This window comes from Egretta garzetta, unplaced genomic scaffold (genome assembly GCF_000687185.1).
Source record: "Egretta garzetta isolate BGI_Z169 unplaced genomic scaffold, ASM68718v1 scaffold291, whole genome shotgun sequence".
NCBI lineage: Eukaryota > Metazoa > Chordata > Aves > Pelecaniformes > Ardeidae > Egretta > Egretta garzetta.
Window position 1 is genome coordinate 2206382 of NW_009258783.1, and position 18365 is coordinate 2224746.

General features: G+C 41.7%; 1 protein-coding gene across 1 annotated transcript; it reads left to right on the forward strand.

Annotated features, from left to right (window-relative positions):
* Positions 1 to 241: 241 nt before the first annotated feature.
* PRPF18 (pre-mRNA processing factor 18) lies at positions 242 to 18039 on the forward strand. The gene is made up of 10 exons (XM_035889156.1): positions 242 to 468; positions 1155 to 1232; positions 4152 to 4256; positions 5951 to 6064; positions 7770 to 7916; positions 10445 to 10513; positions 11604 to 11744; positions 12249 to 12320; positions 14808 to 14963; positions 17357 to 18039. The coding sequence occupies exons 1-10, from the start codon at positions 406 to 408 to the stop codon at positions 17435 to 17437; spliced, it is 1026 nt and encodes a 341-aa protein (XP_035745049.1). The 5' UTR covers positions 242 to 405; the 3' UTR covers positions 17438 to 18039.
* Positions 18040 to 18365: the final 326 nt, after the last annotated feature.

Here is an 18365-nt window from a genome sequence, read left to right on the forward strand (position 1 = left end):
GGGAGGGTCAGGGGCGGCGCGGGGCTCGGGGAAGGGGAGCGGGGGCGGCCCAGGCCGGGATCGGGGAAGGAGCCAGGAGGGGTATAGGGTCGGGGCGGGGGGGTGTGCAGAATCATAGAATGTTTTGGGTTGGAAGGGACCCCTAGAGGTCATCTAGTCCAACCCCCCTGCAGGGAGCAGGGACACTGCTAACCAGATCAGGTTGCTCAGAGCCCCGTCCAACCTGGTCTTGAATGCTTCCAGGGATGGGGCCTCCACCACCTCTCTGGGCAACTCATTCCAGTGTTTCACCACCCTCATTGTGGTCACCCTCAGGGCCTGGCTGCGTGCCTTTGCCTTTTGGGGTCGGCTTATTTATTTTAGGTGCTGAGAGATGAGAAAAGACTGTGCCACCTTCGGTGAACGATGTGTGGATCCCTTTCCTCGCCCCTGCTGCAGAACGTTCCTAGCAGCAGCAGGGTTGCAGAGATGCGTGCGTGTGCGCCCAGTGCAGTAGCTTAACGGCGCCCACAGCAAGCAGCGCTTTTGTGGATGTCCGAGTTTAGGTTTTGGCGTTAGTGGTTGAAGCAGGGAGCTGTGATCGGAGGCTGTTGTAGGTCAGGCAGGCAAAGTATGAAGAAAGAAGTAATGTTTCATATTAATCAAGGGAAATGCTTCAGGGTGACCACAGTTGCCGGCTGTTGTGTGTCTGGAAGATCTCATCAAACACATTTCTACGTAGGTGCCCCAAACAAGCTTGCAGAATACTCTGTAGGAAGGTGATTTCTCCCACTTCCTTGATTTAGTGTAAAGTGACATGTTTTTTATGGTTTATTTAAACAACTTTCCTGTACTCCAACCTGGGCCTTGTTGTGCACTTCTGAAGTGAAGCTTTACGCTAACGAGTACCATGGCCTTACGTGACAATGAATGTGGTTTTTTTAAAGTGCTGGTGAACAACATTGTGCTTTCAAGCCTGCTTATACATATGTGCTGTGAAGTCATTCTATATTGCTGATTTTCAGAGGTGCTTCCAACTTGTCCCCTTTGCATGACAATGTAGCCATCTCTATGAAAGGATGTAGCTGGATTCATCAAATCAAGTAAGGAAGTTTGAGCCGCTTTTGCCCAGGCATGCAAAACTGTAAACTGTTAACAGTTTCCCTCTCTTTTAGGGAAATAAGAAATATTTCAAACGCAGTGAGTTAGCTAAAAAAGAAGAGGAGGCCTACTTTCAGAGATGTGGCTACAAGGTATGGTAATTGTTCTTCCAGGAATTTGAGCATTTACTTTGAAGTCTACATTTTATTATCAACAGTATAAATGTCGTTAATGATAATTGTTGTTCTTTGTTCAATCCGTTAATGTTATACATTAGCCTGTAAATGAGAAGCCACCTGGAGAGGTATGAGTTTCCAAAACCATTTTCAATGCAGGAAAAGATATGCATGATATACAGCTATTTAAGTTTGTGTTATGGTTTGGCTTTTGTTTATTTTATTTATTTTTTTTGTGGAAAGCATGAAGTGGCTTGGGATCAAAGCTTGTCTTCCTTTCTTTTTAAATTGTGCTGTTAGGCATGAACACTGGATCTAATGTAGCTACCTTCCCCCCCTTTACCAGAAAAAAATGGATACATTTAGATAATTTTATCCATTCAGATAATATTCACGGTCTTGTCAAAATGTCCAAAAGAAATCAGTATAGCGTGGGTGCATACTAAAAAGATCTGCCAACTTTCATACTGTATGTATTTGGATTTGGATTTTGGCCATCGACCATCCAGCATTGAAAGAGTGCAACAACAGCATTTGTTTTCTTGCTGACAAAATATTAGAAAACAATTGGTAACCTAGGGCGCATTTGGAAACAAATGAGTGATCTGGAAGGCTTTAGCTGCCTTGTAACTGTGTCAGGGAAATAGTTTAGTGAAATGGAAAGAATGTTGTTTTCTTTTACAAGTGTGTGCGTCTGCCTGCCTGCCTGATGATACGTGTATGGGAGGGGGGATGCATTCCCTTGTGGAAGATAGAGGCTCGTAATCTTGTTCGCTGTTACTGGGCACAAACAGGAGCTTTGTTTTCAGTTGAACTTTACCCAGTTGGTGACTTATTCTGAAACCTTGATCTGTTTGTAGAATATTTGAACATTAGTGCCAGCGCGATTCCTGGCACATGCAGCATATAGTCATGAGAAAGTGTTTTGTGAATCCAGTCGCTCCTCCAAGCGGAAATGGCTACATGATGCTTTTTGAGCATTAGCTTGAGTTCTTCAGAACCTCACATGGCCGTTAAAATGCCGTTATCTGTGCTGCTGCAGCACCAGTTTTGGTTTGAAATGTAACCCTGAAAATGGTTTTAAAATAAGTTGCTTCTTTAGTACCTTTTTAGAGCCTCCCAGATTTCTGCATTTGATCTTTACTGCCTTAGTAAGAAGTGGAACATAGACTGATTTCTTTTTAAATTCAGGTGTGGTTTTGCTTTGCTTAGACTTAATAAGTTGTAATAACTTGACTTGCTTGAAAAAGAAAGCGCTGAAACCAAAATAACTGTGGTAAAGATACTGCGTGTAACTTGGAGTCCTGCTGACAGAATGGATCAAATCTTTTCCCCCAATGCTGCTGTCTCTTTATGATTTCAGGAATGTTTGTAAGTTAAAATTTGTACGTATCCTTCTGCCATGGGAGTGTATTTCTTAATATATATTAGTCTTTTTACACAGTTCTTCCGAATTTTCTGTCCCTCGCTAATTCCCCCTTTCCTGCATTGATGGAAGTTATTATTTTTCCCCTCCCTTTATGTGTTATGCATTGATTTGATTGTCCTTCCCTTGCTCGTTCCAAACACCTCTGGTTATAGGATTGATTTCCGCATTTGCTAGTACAGCACTGACTACAGATTTGTGGTTGAATCCTGTAGCTGGAGCCACAGGGGTGGATCCTAACATCCACATGGAGTCATACTGACACCAGAGTGCAAGACTGGTACATTGGCCTGAAAGAATATGAAAGTTTCTTTAAAAAAAAAAAAAGAAAAATCTGTCTAGTACCTTCATCAAACTGATCAACCTGAATACAGACTGATAATGACGATGTGCTGCTCGTGCATAGAGAATGCTACAGGGTGCTGTAGGATTAAGTGGAGCATTTCCCTTTTAGCAAGGGAGGAAAGGAAATAAATTCTAATAAGGTTTGTAGGAAAAAACAAGATGTGAGCGAGTACTGGAAGTGTTTCCTTATCATAGGAGTATAACCAACAGCGATCTGCTCATGTTGTCAGAAGCGTCAAATCTGAGCTTATAAAGAGAACTGTAGTTACATGACTACCATCTCAAAGTTACTTTGATCAAAGAGTTGATTTGCATTATTAAAATACTGACTAATAAAAAAGGAAAGCTCTGTTTGATTCAGGGACCTTCTTTTAGATTAAGAGGAGTTGTTAATGAGATCCTATTCCTATGAGGAGTTGTAGGGTTTTTTTCAACCTGCAAGAAACTTTGGCAGGCTTGTGAGAAAGATGCGTTGCCTTAAACAGGCACCTCTCAAAACCAGCAGGAACCACGGATCAGTGCTAATTGTACTCTGCTCACTGAAGCTGTAGGTAATGAACATTCTAAGCCGGCGCTGCCACCAAAAGAAGCAGGCCCACTCTCTCCCTGCCTTTGGGTTTTCATTTCTGCCCTTGTGTCCGTGCACGTGCTACGCCTGGTGGGCTGGCTGAGGAGGTTAAGTGGGCTGGGAAGGGTACCTTTCTTTGTGTTTGCCAGATTTTTTTCTGTTTGAATCATTTCCCCCATCTGGTTCACATAGCAGTGCAAAAGCTTTTGCATGGGTAAGGCGGGTAGGGCAGGAATCAACAGGCAGAGGGTGGATTTGCTATTTTTGGCACTGATGCTGACACCTGCCTGCTAAAGTGTTTGCCAAACTTTAGCAATTGTCCTTTCCATTTGCTATAGAGACTGCTTCCTGCAACCAGCAGAAGTGTTAGTTAAATACCGATGCTTCTGAAAGCTTTTATTCTGTGAAATTCAATTATAGACAATAAAAACTATGAAACGAAAGGTTTATATTGTCATATTAAAGTCTGTGTTCCAGAGTTTTGTATCTTTACATTGCTATCAAAATATGGGTTTATTTCCATCAGCACATTAGTCACGATGTCTGTTGAATGTAGGTGCAGCAGCAGGAAGAGGAGGAGAAACCCCTGACTTCATCAAATCCAGTGCTGGAACTCGAACTGGCAGAAGAAAAGTTACCAATGACTCTTTCCAGGCAGGAGGTAAAATCAATGATCATAAGCAGACTACTTGAGTTTACAGCAAATGAATCTGAAATTTCTTGTTAAAGCTGTTTTTTTCCAGTGAACTGTCCTTTTTATGGCAGTTTGTATTAAATAATAAGCCTCCATTTTTACAGTCAGAAATTAATGATCATCTTTGCTCATCAAGGATCTGCTGTCCAATTGAATGCATAGGGAGGTACAGGTGGGTGGAGCTTCTTTGTCATATGGATTTGCACAGATGCGCTATAACATTTTACAGCTCTTTCAGATGACTTCCAGAATAGTACCCTGAATAGCGAGTGATATCAGAAGGTTGCATGCTGACTTTTTCTGCCATTTTTTTCCCCCAGCCTCTTTTCTTTGTAGCTCATTGGTCTGAACCCAAATTTAGAAACTAAGTTTTGGGAGTTTGCCTTGATTTCTAGAAGAAAAAGTCCTGAAGCCAGAGCAGCTGGTGTGTTCTTTGTCCTTTCTAAGGATAAAAACACCTATGTGAATGTGAGTTCACAAACAGCTCTATACCTCACAGCAAAAGAGAAGCAGGAAGTTCAGAGGTACAGAATAAATTCTAATATTGGAAATACGGAAACTCACAGCTAAGATAATCTGAGGACGTCATACATCCCCTTAATTTTTTGCAAGATACTCACTGTTTTTTACAGGGGCTTATCACAGGACTTGTGATGTGGGCTGCTGGTTTCACGTTTGGTTTGAGGTTTGGTCCAGATGTCCCGTGCAATGCACGGTGTCTCACTGCTGTTGATCTACCTGGGTGCGTGTTTTGGTCGAGGTTTAGGTGTTGCTGTGCCAGCACTCTGTCCACCCCTGGTTTTGTGATACAGTTGCAAGTCAAATGCTTGCCAATATCCAGCAAGACACTTGAACTGAATATATGAATTAACTGCTCAATTAATTTAGTTTCTTGTTGTCCAGCCAGTCTATTGGTATAACGAAGTGGTGGCATGAGGTGAAGTGTAATGCCTTCTCTTCATCACCAAAGTGATTCACATGGTGATTCATGTATCAGTAAGCCTGTTGCTTGATACACTGAATGAATAATGGCAAGTATAGAGAGATATAGCAAGCAATGTATGAGATAAGGAGTCAGGAGAATAAAGTTCAGTTTTCATTCCTGCCCGTGACTTTGCAAATCAGTTGAGGGAGGCTTTTTCACCTCTGTTGTGGCTACTTTTGAAGTAACTATCTCATTAGATTACGGGACTTAATATTGAATTTTCAGTAAATAATCTTGCAGATGTGGTGGGACAACCTGCAGCCTGGTTAGGGAGTATTTGTATTGCCCTAGACAAGTAGGTGAGTGAGATTATCGTCAAGATACTTTGTGACTTTGAAAACATTTTTTAAGCTCTGCCAGAACGATGATTTTTGTGTATTTGTTTAAAGAAGTCAGAGCAGGAAGAAGTTAGGCTATGCCAAACAGCTTGGGATTTTATGCAAAATTTAGATTGGTAATACTTGGAATGACCTTTCACTGAAATACCATGGGAATGTTATATTTAGATTGCAAAGTGTCTGGAATATTTTTCTGCTGCTTAAAATACTGCCATTTCCTCTCCAGTCCAGCTCAGCTTGTTATTCTAAGCAAAGTAAATAAATCCGGCGTTCTGGATTTTCTTTTGCTTCCTTTACGAGTTTGCGTAAGGCAATGCTTTGATTTTTTTTTTTTTCAGGTTATCAGGAGGTTACGAGAGAGAGGTGAGCCGATCAGGCTGTTTGGAGAAACTGATTACGATGCATTTCAACGTTTGAGGAAGATAGAAATTCTTGCACCTGAAGTGAACAAGGTAAGACTGGCTAGTTATTAGTTACTTGTTTATAGTGGGATAACCAATGTGGAACCCTATCAAATTTACAGAAAATCAGCTTCAGTAACTTAATTTTTAGGAGGGAGCGATAGTACAGAGGAAAGAGAAATATCTGCTCTGTCTCATTTATTGCCTGAGAAGGTATGTTAAATGTTGTAGTTTTGTGCACAATTACAATTCCCTATGTTAGACAGTTTAACCCTAGAAACCTTCTAGGCCTTTTCAGGTGAAAAGGGGCCCCCAGGTGGCAGTAATTCCCCAGCCTCTGCTGTAACCTGCTTTTTAACCAGCAGAGACAGTCATTTACTGTTAAAACTGTCCTGTGTTTGCAATCATACACATCTCTGTATGGTACGGGTAAGAGAGAGGATGATGTCTTTCTGGCATGTAAATGATTTTTCAAATCATTGGATTCCAGAGTTATAACTTGTTAGGGAAATGTGATTTCCCCCCTTGCCTTTAAAGTAGCCATCGATTCAAAAAATGACTAAAAAATATATCATAGTTTACTTATTTATTCCTTTTCTCTCAAGAATTGATCAGTTAAGTGAGGAGGTGCAATTCAGGTTTAGATTTTCTTCCCTAATTCATGGCAAACTGAATTGTTTCTTGTGGCTGCCCTGAAAAGGAAAGCCTTTTCCTGTTCAAGTCTTTTAAAAAAAGATAAACAGATCTAAACATTTAAAAAAAAAATAATTCTGCTAATGAAGTGACATTGATGACAGTAGTAGAAGTAGTAGGAAACAGTGAGCTCATAAATAGGATTGTGCTGGATTTTTGTGTAGTATGTTTCAGTCACTCCTGTTGCTATGTGTTGCTTAAAATGTAGATAGCCACTGTAACCAGTTTGTGGTTCAGGCATTTTTTAGACTACTAAATGATTAATAGAAACGCTCCAGACAGTCAAGTATAATGATGGAAGAGGGGAAATAACTGTCCATATCTATTCCCAGGGGAGTGGCTGAATTTATTGTAGGGTAAGAAATGTCATACTCCTTTACAGGGCTTTATATTTTATGTCTCAAGATAAGAATGCAAGTCCTCTAACTGTGAATAAGCAGAGTTTCTTGTTTTATTTAAAAGCAGCTCTTAACTTTATATATATGGTTTCAAACTGATTCTATTTTTTTTTAATCGCCTATTATAGAGTAAGAGATTTTGAACACATAATCTATATAAAACATTCTGCTATGTTTAAATCATTGGTAATAAAGGGAAACTACATAAATGTTTTATGTGATAGTACTGAAGGAGTGTTACTTACCTTATATACAGCTTTTTTCAGGGCAGATGTGGAGACTTGTAGAGCTGATGATGGTTATGGTCTGCTTTCTGTTGGTTTTGGGGTGGTTCACTGCATTGCTTGGAGAAAATGCCGTGAAGAAAGTCCTAGAATTTGATTGAGTCCTCCATGTTTTCTGGTGAAAGTGTGGTAAAAAGTCTTTTTCATAGGTATGAACACGGCAGAATTTCATGCATCTGTTTTCTGTTAAGTGCTGAAGCAATCCAGAAACTGTTTTTTTGAATTCAGTTTAAATGCAGACAGCAAAGCTAAATCCTTATGGTTGTTTTTACAGAATTTGACTTTTTGTAAACAGAAGCTGGATGCTCACAGTGACAGTACTGAACTGCTTTAATTTACTAGAGATTTTTTTGTAAACTAGTCATTTCTTACCTTTTCCAGGGCCTGAGAAATGACCTGAAGGCTGCTTTGGATAAGATTGACCAGCAGTATCTGAACGAAATTGTAGGCGGCCAAGAAGCAGGAGACGATGACTCACAGAATGATTTGAAAGTCCATGAGGAGAATACTACTATTGAAGAACTAGAAGTAAGTGATGGGTAGATTTTAATTAAGGGATTTTAGCTGTAGTATATTGTTGTGAGAAAACTTCAGGGTTGTTTAGACAAAGTTACCTTGTTTTCAACATCTAGCTTATGCATTCTGAGGTGTCCTTCAACATGCTCTGTTAGGAAATTCAGGTTTTTAAGCCTTGAGTTGCACCAAGAGGTGCCTACAGTAGACATGTGAAAACTCAAGTGGTCTTTGTATATAACACCTCATCAAAAAGTGGGCAGGAGTTGCCTGCAAGGAAGGCGATGCAGTTAGGATTCCCTCTGCAGGGGGTTTGGAAGCAGAGAATTTAATAAAAATACATCACCTGGTCATACATTCTAAAGCCTTTTCAGTGAGTATTTGAGAGGGTGATAAGCTCAGTACCAATGAATTTTCCCTATACAAGAAAGATGGACTTTGAAAAATGGACACACAGAATGAACGTTTGAAATAAAAACATCCAGGACCAAAAAAGAAGTGGACATCAGAAGTACGCAGATCACAGGAAATACGAGGAGTGCAGAGACAACATGTCCGACAAACTTCAGTGCAAATGACTACTGCGTTGTGAAAGAATACCATGGTATTTGTCTAAGTGAGTAGAGAATGAGTGCCATGAAGTGCATTCAGGACCTGGGTAGGGTAATGTATCGAAAAGCACATTAACTTGAGCTGAAGACTTTTACCCTTAATCTTCAAAACTCTTTGCAGGAGTTAATCTTCATAACATCCCTCCAAAAGTGTGTTTAAGAAGTAATTTGATTTATAACTGAAATCTTAAGTGAACACAATATTATTAGGAGGTAGTTTTTGCTCTTTCATTAGGGTACAGGGGGGTCTGTTTTAAAATAGCTGTCATATCAGAATGGATACCAGTTGTAATGGGGCTGCATTTTATCGATCTGTTAGTTCTCAAAATATCTCCTGTTTGGGGTAGTAGGGCAGGTTTGAGACATATCACAGAATCACAGAATCGTAAGGGTTGGAAGGGACCTCAGGAGATCATCTAGTCCAACCCCCCTGCTAAAGCAGGCTCACCTAGAGCATGCTACACAGGACTTCATCCAGGCGGGCTTTGAATATCTCCAGAGAAGGAGACTCCACAACCTCCCTGGGCAGCCCGTTCCAGTGCTCTGCCACCCTCAGAGTGAAGAAGTTCTTCCTCATATTCAACTGAAACCTCTCGTGTTTCAGTTTGCATCCATTGCCCCTAGTCCTGTCGCTGGACACCACTGCAAACAGACTGCTTCCGTCCTCTTGACTTCCGCCCTTAAGATATTTGTATGCGTTGATGAGATCCCCTCTCAGTCTTCTCTTCTTCAGGCTGAACAAGCCCAACTCTCTCAGCCTTTCCTCGTAGGGGAGATGCTCCAGTCCCTTTATCATCCTAGTAGCTCTCCTCTGGACTCTTTCTAGGAGTTCCTCGTCTTTCTTGAACTGGGGAGCCCAGAACTGGACACAGTACTCCAGGTGGGGTCTCACCAGGGCAGAGTAGAGGGGGAGGAGAACCTCCCTCGACCTGCTGGCCACACTCCTCTTAATACACCCCAGGATACCATTGGCCTTCTTGGCAACAAGGGCACATTGCTGGCTCATGGTCAGCTTATTGCCCCCCAGGACTCCCAGGTCCCTCTCAGCAGAGGTGGCATTGCTCAAGGAACAACGTCAGGGCCGATCCTGTTCAGCATCAGCAAGCTACCGGCCTCCAACTGGACTCTGCCCCGCCGATCAGAACTCTCTGGGCCCTGTCATTCAGCCAGTTCCGAATCCACCTCACTGTCCACTCATCCAACCCATAAAAGTAACCTTTTTCTGAAAAGTTTGAAAACACAGCAGTCTTAATTTTATACTGCTTTAACTGCATTCCCTTGAGCGTAAAGGCTTACACTGAATTGGGTTCCAAATCTAGGAGATGTTTTTAAATAAAACTCACTTTGGAAAGGTGAGGACAATAGAAATAGATTATAAATCCAACTCTGCCTACTGGAAAATGTTTCTAAAAATTGCTGTTAGTATTAATAGTTTTGATGTTTTGGCAGGCAACTAGAGAATTCGAGTGTACTACTGGGTTTTTTTTGTGCTGGTTTTTTTTTTTTTTTTTAATTTGTTCCCTCAATTTCACAGTTGTTTAAATGAAATGGTAAAAAGCCCCAGTACATCAGAGAACTGAAATAGCTTAACAAAATAATTAGGTTAATGGATGGCTTTGGGGATCTCAAAAAATGCAGTGCACCCACAACTCCCCTTAATACAGTGCTGTCAGACAGCTGCTAATTATGCCAATAATTTAGTAGTTAATGAATGAAAAATTATTGTTTCATTGACTTTTCAGAAATAATCATATTGGCTTTTTGACTTAAGTGTTTTTAATAGATTAATGAATCTCAGTAGCATATAGAGCTGTTTCAGTCCATTTCCTAACTGGTGTTTTGGATTACTGCTGGAGTTTATTACAGTTGCCCTGCTGTGGTGGCAAACTTCTAGACAACGTGGAAATAATTGCCTTTTTTCTCCTGTTCTAGGCTTTGGGAGAATCCTTAGGATGGGGTGATGATCACTATGATATGGACATCATAACGAAGTTCTTGAAGGTAACAGACTCCAATAGATTAATTATACTGTAGCTGCGTCATGTTTTTTTACTATGATGCAGATACGTTTTGTGAATAGAAGGGACGGTTTCAGCTGCTTGGAGAGAAGAACTCACACATTGTCCTTAAGATGTGGGCTTTTTTAAAATGTTTGGCACTCTGGAGTCTTGGTTAGTCATAATAGTGACTTCTGCTAGACCTGGGAAAGAGCTGCTGGGAGAGCAGCGTTCTTCAAAATCTGGTCCTACTTTTCCAGACAGAATAAACATGGTTTTGATTTTCGTATAGTAATTGAGGCAGTTGTATGCATGTATAAGGCAGCTCCGATGTACTACTGTGGCGTTAAAAACTTGCGAGGAGTCCCTGCCTCCCTTCCCCAGGAACAGTACAAGCTGAAATGAATTTTCACCTGGTACTGTTATGTGAAATAAGAGAATTTTAAAGGAAGTCCATTGGCTTTGCTAAGGAAACGGATTCAAGTGGATAGTAGAAAATTGTTTCCTTGTTTCCTGGCAATAAGCCTGCATTGCCGTTCATTTGAGTCAGCCGGTCCCTGTGTAACTATTGCGATGATCAGAAGTCACAGCAAGAGTCAAAGCTTTTACTTGTGTGTATTGGATACGTTGGTATTTTAATATAGTTTGGGCTGGGCAGTCAGACAAAGAGAGCTCAAAAATTGTTTTCCAGGTGGAGAGAAGATACCTTTGACATGTTTGCCTTCTGGGGTGTGGGACTTTCGCTCTGATCTTCACTGTTCCTTAGGCTCCTTTGCAAAAAATGCCCTGAAACATCAGTATCTTCTACTTAGATTTCTGCTCTTTTTATGTGCTCTTCCTCCCTCCCAGATTGTTTCCTTGGGTTTTTTTGTACACACCTTTTTATACATGCTCTGCCCTCACCCACATGTTTTTATGATAGGAGGGTTGTCCGTATCCCTCCCTGCCTATCTTTCGGAGCTTCTTGCCTTTTTAATTCAGATTCCTCTGAAAAACTCATTTTGCCATGGTGGCTTAAACCACTGTTCCCATCCTTTTTGCCAAGGAAGTCACTAGATGGCACTATGACATAAATTTGCTTGTTCCTCATACAGTTTCTTCTTGGAGTTTGGGCTAAGGAGCTGAATGCCAGAGAAGACTACGTGAAACGGGGAGTACAGGGGAAGCTGAACAGTGCCACTCAAAAGCAGACAGAATCGTACCTGAGGCCACTCTTCAGAAAACTTCGGAAAAGGGTGAATCGCTTTTAAATGTCGCTATGCTGTAAGACTTTGAACTGCTGCTTTCCAAGTACGCAGTGGTTAGTGCCCTTTCCTAAGGTAATGTTATCTTCACTGAAGACGAGAGGATGAGTGAGTTGGTCAGGGTTTCCGTGTCAGAGCCCATGACTCCCACTTCTGACTTTTTCTATCTTGACCGGTGAATTCTTCTGCCTACCCACTGCTTTTCCAGTTGTTGCTTTATGTATCACCTGTTCATTGGGTTGCAAATGTGATAGAGAATTGGGATTGTACCTTAAACTTTGCCACTAGCTACTAGGTACAACCACTTGACCTCTCTTGCTTCAGATCCTTCATCTAAATAATGAAGATGTTTTCCTTTGTTAAAGTCCTCAAGCTAGGGTCGGTGCTAAACTTTGTATAAATGCTGAGTAGGATGATATTCCTGAGCTGCTAATCTGAAGTAAAGATGTCTTTTTTTTTTTTTTTTTTTAATTTTTTTTTCCCTTTCTCCTGTAGACTCTTCCTGCAGACATCAAAGAATCAATAACAGATATTATTAAATTCATGCTGCAAAGAGAATATGTGAAGGTATGTTTGTTTGCACTCTTCTGGCATGTTCGGGCTGTCTGGTTCTAATAGATTGAGTTTATTTAACATTTCCCATTTTTTTTCATTTGGAAGATACATAGCTGGAAATACACCCAGCATCCATTCAAACAAAATTAAAAATGACTATTAAAGGTTGGGCTCCAGGTAGTGTTTGACCCATGGCTTGTCAGAAGATCTTTTGAGGCTGGTGAAACTGCAGAGCTTTGTAAGCACAAACAGAATTTTTTCTCAGGGATGGTTATATTAAGTTGCAGAAGAATCCTGTGTGGGAAACCTGATACTGTAAGGTTAAATTAAGGTATTGAATTAATAGTAGTAGGGTGTTGACTAATTAATTATGTATTAATTGAGGTGAACTTAGTTATTGAATATGAGATACCGTCCCTTTCTTTGCTGCACTCACTGGCCTGGTAAGGTTGAGGTAAGTTAATGAAAAGTTTTTTGGACAAACTGTGCTTACGGGAGGAGGCAGAAGTGTGTTGGCACACAAGATCAAATGCAGTGTTAGGTTATGTTTCTAGCTGCCTTCAGAAGTGGAACTCAAACACTGATAGCATTTGCTTAAGCAGCTTGTGCATGCAGAGGAACTTGAGCCGTGTTTTGCCTCTAAATTTCTAGTATTTCGTATTATTCTTGTGAGAACTTGGGATGATTTGTCAAGTAAGCAAGCAAATCTGCTGTTGTTACTGAAAAAACTTTAGCTGGCCTAAGGCAAGTTTAATCCAAATAATTTGAAAGTCGAACTGAAAGTGTGGGATGTACAATAGTGGGATTTTGGTTTGGGGCTTTTTTTTTTTTTTTCTTTTGGTGGTCATCGTTATGTGGAAATTCCCTTTCCAATGCCTTCTCAAACGAAGTAGTGAGTGTGCGGGAATGTGGTCTGTCTTGTGGGTTGGTTAATCCTCTCTGCTCCTCTCTCCTGGAGGTGCTTGGGTTTATGTAAACTTCACAGACCGATTTTGGAGGAGTCGAGTACACATTTGGAAGTTTTGGTTTTGTTTTTATTTTTTTTTTTTAATTAGACTGATTAGTCAAGTACATATTTGGAAGTTTTGGTTTTGGTTTTTTTTTTTTTTTTAATTAAGCTAATGAGCCTTGTGCTCTTAAAGATACTCCTATCCTTTTCCATTTTGCTTCCCAAGAGACTTGTCTCTTTCTGCCTGTTAATTGTCTTCTCTGCTTTTTGTGCTTTGTGCAGCCTAGTAAATACCATCAGCCACAGGTTCTTACTGTTTGTTAGATGAAACGCTCAAAAGATTTAAATGTTGAAATCCACATGTGGCGGTAGGCAAATGCCAGTATGCAAGTTGTCCACTCAACCTTAATTAACCCTGTCGTGACAGCCCTGGAAGTGTCTTTAATTGCATGCTCACATACTATGTTCTGTCACAAAACCGTATTTAAGTCAGTAGTAGGTATTTGAGTGAGACTGTTCAGATCCTGCCTCATGTGGGTGAAGACAAAGTCATGTCCCTTCTTCAAGTTTACTCTTAGCCCTGTCTGCAACCCTCTGCCTTGTTCATTATTTGTCCCCCAGTTTGCTCACTGCCAAATGGGCAGAAACTGCACCCACCAGTCATGATGGCCAATTCTTGTTGATTGGTCTCTAAATCAGACTCTTTATCAGTGAGCCTTGTAGCTGCTCGCTGACAGTGGAGGAATGTCCTGCTCCAAGTCCTTCTTGAAGCTGCGTTTCTGTAATTGCATGTGTGTGTCTGTCCCCCTGGCTTCCTGGTTCTCAGTTATCATGGGTTTTTTAAGCTCTCTACTTCTCTTCCTTTCTCCCTTTCTTTCTGCTCATTTTCCCTTCAAGTTCTATCACTGTTCTTCCCCGGGGATGTTGCGTCCTCCAGCTTTTTGTTAAGAAACAGGACCTGCTATCTTGATTGGGAAATTTCAGGTTTGTTTACTGCTGCTGCTACTGCTCTGTTCATAAACACTGTTACAGATCTGCTTATTTAACACAGTTTTGTAGAGAGCTGGTTCTCAGCCTCATTGGAAGCTCATTCCTCTCCCCCAGAGCTGTCAGGTACCAGTGCACTCCTGTGTACCGGGTGACCTCCGTTCCGTGCACATGACGTGGGCCCGCGGTGGGTTCTGCTTGCAGGCTCCCTGGTCTGGTCTGCAGCCAGCACGGCAAAGGTTGCAAAGCAGAAAAGCTCGTGGGAGCCTGAGAAGGCTGAGCTGAAAACAGTCCCAGTAAACTTTAGTTTTAATCAATACGCGGCTGCCTTATCCAGTGCTTTGTTTCGTCAGCTGAAGTCCATAGTCCTTGCTTCACTCAGAGTTCAGCATAAAAATGAATGGTGTTAGGAAGGTGTGCTGTAAAATTGGTTAATATCGGTGGTGAAACCTGATTCAGAGAGACTGGAGTATGTGGTGTTATTGTATCTGGAAATGCAAAAATGCTCTGCTTTCTGATGCCCTTTCTGTTTTGCTAAGTGTGCATGCCCTGTGTTCCTTCAGGCAAATGATGCCTATCTTCAGATGGCTATTGGAAATGCTCCCTGGCCTATCGGTGTCACTATGGTTGGCATCCACGCTCGAACGGGTCGTGAAAAGATTTTCTCCAAGCACGTAGCCCACGTTCTCAACGATGAAACTCAAAGGAAGTATATCCAGGTAACGTTAGCTTTGGAAATCCAGTAGATTTGCTTTTGAAGTTAGGGGATCTTTGAGAAATATTGGTTTTTTAGTTACAGGTGATGTGGTAAAAAGGTCCTAGAAACGGACAGTTGTCTTAGTTTGGGTCAAGCGTAACATCTATTTCATGGGTAGCTCATCCTGGACCTGAAGGCTCTTCAGTGCTGGGCTAGGAATGGAGTCTGATGGATTTTCTACGTCTTGACTATTGTGATTTTGCATGAACACTGAAGAAGCTGCGAAGCCATGCTCTGTTCTCCTGAGTTCCTTCACTGCTTAAGTCATGGTTTTAACATCATGTGTGGAATTTAATGCCATGGAATACTGTCCTTCCGACTATTTCTGTGACTAGATAAATGCATTCATTTTTCAAATGTGTTTCTTCAGTCAACAGTGTGGGCTCAAAATTCCAGGTTCAGTTCCTCCTATGCATATTCATGGTCACGTCATGTACTTCTGTTTGTGGAATTAATAGCAGTGGTGGTTTTCTTCTCTGATGTTTCAGCATAATGGGTGGATGGGCCTGAGGAAACAAGTCTTCTCTCCTTGTACTATTAAATGTATTTGCCTCTTGCCAGTTGCAGTTTCATTGAGATACAGACCTTCTGGCTTAACTCTGAAGCCTCCAGAGCAGCACTGTGGAGCTCAGAGCTTCTGGCAGGATCTTGATGCTGCGGCAGAAGGACTTCTGTTGCTTTCCAACTTCTGCGGATGATTGCAGGCAGATTGCTTGTAAAATGCAACTTCTCCTTCTACCTAGTGTCTCTTTGTATTGGGGCTACAAGTATAGCCTTTGGTTTCTCTTCAACTATAGTTTTTAATATCATAACCTGTGAAAATACCGTCATGAAGTCAGAGGAAGCTCCAGACGCTTACAGAGCCAACAAATTAAATTTAACCAATTCTTTTGTAAGGTGAAAATTGGCATGTGGATTATGCGTCTTCAGAGGCAGGCTGCAGTTCATGTAATGCTTGCTTGGAAGTATTTAATGGATGAAATGGCTTATGTTACATCAAACAGTTTTGTTGTTAGTCTGGACTTTGAATCAAGATTGTTGTGGGCTTCAGCGTGGCCATAATGCTACTTCTCCAGCTTTGGTGAATAATTGGCCAACTGTGTCCATTTACCACTCTTCTAGCAGAAAGATCTCTACTCTGCAGTGTTGCTCGATCTCTCTGAGCATGCCCTTGGGAAGATACAATGTATAGGAATTCCTCAGATTGTCCCTTACTGCTTTTGGGGTTATATCTGTTGGTCAAGGGAATCTTCATGTTCATCTTCCCGCTGTGAAGTTCATACCTGTGCTTCTGAATGACACGACTTAACGACACGCCAAGACGGAGTTGGCTTTAAACGTGTATGTTCTCCGTGTTGGTTTTAAATACCAGGTCTTGTTTAGCTAGTCTGGTTCAAACTGGAGCATGGAATGTTATCCGTGCTCCCAGCAGTTACGTGAGGCCAACGTGTTTCTGGCTTACAACAAACCTGGAATTGTAATATCCCAAACAAGGAGTCGTCATGGTGCTAGGACGCGTTTTCCAGACTTGCCTGCGTTGAAGAGGCCAAGGCATCCTCTGTTGAATGATTTTTCCCTTCAGTTAGGAGCCATCTTCTGTCATGAGTGTCTAATGACAGGCGTGTGCTTTGGCCATCGTGGAGTACAATGTCGCTACGCAATTACGTTCCTGCTGCAGCCGTTTTCTTTCTTCTTTGTTAGACTTCTACATGTGACTTGAAAGAAAATAATCGCAGGGCTTCTGTCACGTTGTTTTTCGGCAATCGGTGCCTTGAAGGAACTGAAGAGAAAAGTCAACGTCCTGTCTGTCATCTTGCTTACTTCTTCCGTTTGCCTGCACGGTGTAGGTCAGGTGTGGTGCCGCCATGGGGAGGAATGACACCTCTCCTCCAGAGAAATCGTTCGGTTCTTTTTGTAGCTGTGCAGCTGGTTTTGGTGTCAGAAATTGCTTTTTGCTCTAGAGAATTACTTTTAATATTCAGGTTTCTTTTAAACATCTCTTACGGTGATAGTACTGTTCTCTCCCCTGCTGGGGGGAAGAGGGGTTAAAGCATTCCTGTGCTCCTTCGCTGCGAGTCTGTCACGAGGGACTGATCTGCAGTCTCTTCGGTTGTGCCACAGACTGCTCTAATACTGGAGATAACTCGGCACTTTGCAGGCAGAAAGGTTCATAAAACTTAAAAACTGGAAAAACCAACAAAATAAAAAAAAAAAAACAAACCAAACCCCAACCCCAAAAATAGCAGCCGCTTGTTTTGAATTCTTCTTGTTAAGCTTAAAAATACTCTAGGCTGTTAAGCTTGCTCGACAGCTGCGGTTTTATTACGGAATTGTCCTTGTTTTGTTAATTCCTAGGGGCTGAAGAGGCTCATGACCATTTGCCAGAAGCACTTCCCAACAGACCCATCGAAATGTGTGGAGTACAACGCCTTGTGAGGCTCTGCGGTGACCAAGGCGCCACCCGCGTTTTGATCTCCGAGACCCAGAGAGGATTGAGGAGACAGACGTTGTGCTCGGGAGCCAACAGGAACCTGGGGTGGGCTTTGCAAGAAAGCGTGAAGCAGCAGATTTCTCTACAGCTTCCTTTTTAGCAGCCCCACTTATTTAGATTTCCTTTTAAATCTATGCTTTACGCTGGACGCATCCAATAGACAGAGGAGGGTGGTTTTTTGAAGGGGGTATGACCAGGGCAATGACCAGGGGACAATGAACATGACCCTTGCTTTTGTTTCAGTTTGTTATCCAGGGAACCACGCAGACAGAGACATTTCCCCTATCTTAGAGGTTTAGGTGAGACTCAGCCCTGCAAGGAGCATATGTGGAGTTTTTTGGCTGCTTTCCCATTGGCGACTGCTGTGGGGAGATGACTAGAGTGAAGCAGTCAAATCTTAATCTTGGTTATTTCTGTAAATATGAAGACTTCAGTGGCTGATCTTTCATGTGGTATTTATCAGAAGGAAAAAAAAAAAAAAAAGTTTTATATATTTCTCAGCTGAAAAATACAGCCAGTCTCGGTGCAAAGAGTTTTTGATCTTGAATATATCTGAGTTGGCTTTTTTTTTTGTTTTGTAACGACGTTTTTAATATAAACCTTCTGGGCTCGGGGGAAGTAATCTTACGGCTCTTGAGGCTTTCAAATCCCATTTTTATACATCTGGAGAAAATTTCAGTCTTCTGGGCATTGCAGAGAAAATAATTAGGACCTCCCATGACCACGTACAGTATTCCTAGCAGCCACAGATCTTTACCATTGTGCATCTTGACTGGGAAGAATGAAGAAACTCACAGAAACGGCGATGTCTTGATTCTGCGTCAAGAGTGTTTCGGGCCGGTGTTTGAATCCGGATCCCGCTCCCATGAGGCA

Bases quoted from the DNA above. Each gene is read 5' to 3' on its own strand.
- PRPF18 (XM_035889156.1), top strand. From the start codon at position 406: ATGTGTGGATCCCTTTCCTCGCCCCTGCTGCAGAACGTTCCTAGCAGC. The intron at 10,514-11,603 runs GTAACAGACTCC...TTCCTCATACAG, and splicing joins TCATAACGAAGTTCTTGAAG to TTTCTTCTTGGAGTTTGGGC. The intron at 11,745-12,248 runs GTGAATCGCTTT...TTTCTCCTGTAG, and splicing joins TCAGAAAACTTCGGAAAAGG to ACTCTTCCTGCAGACATCAA.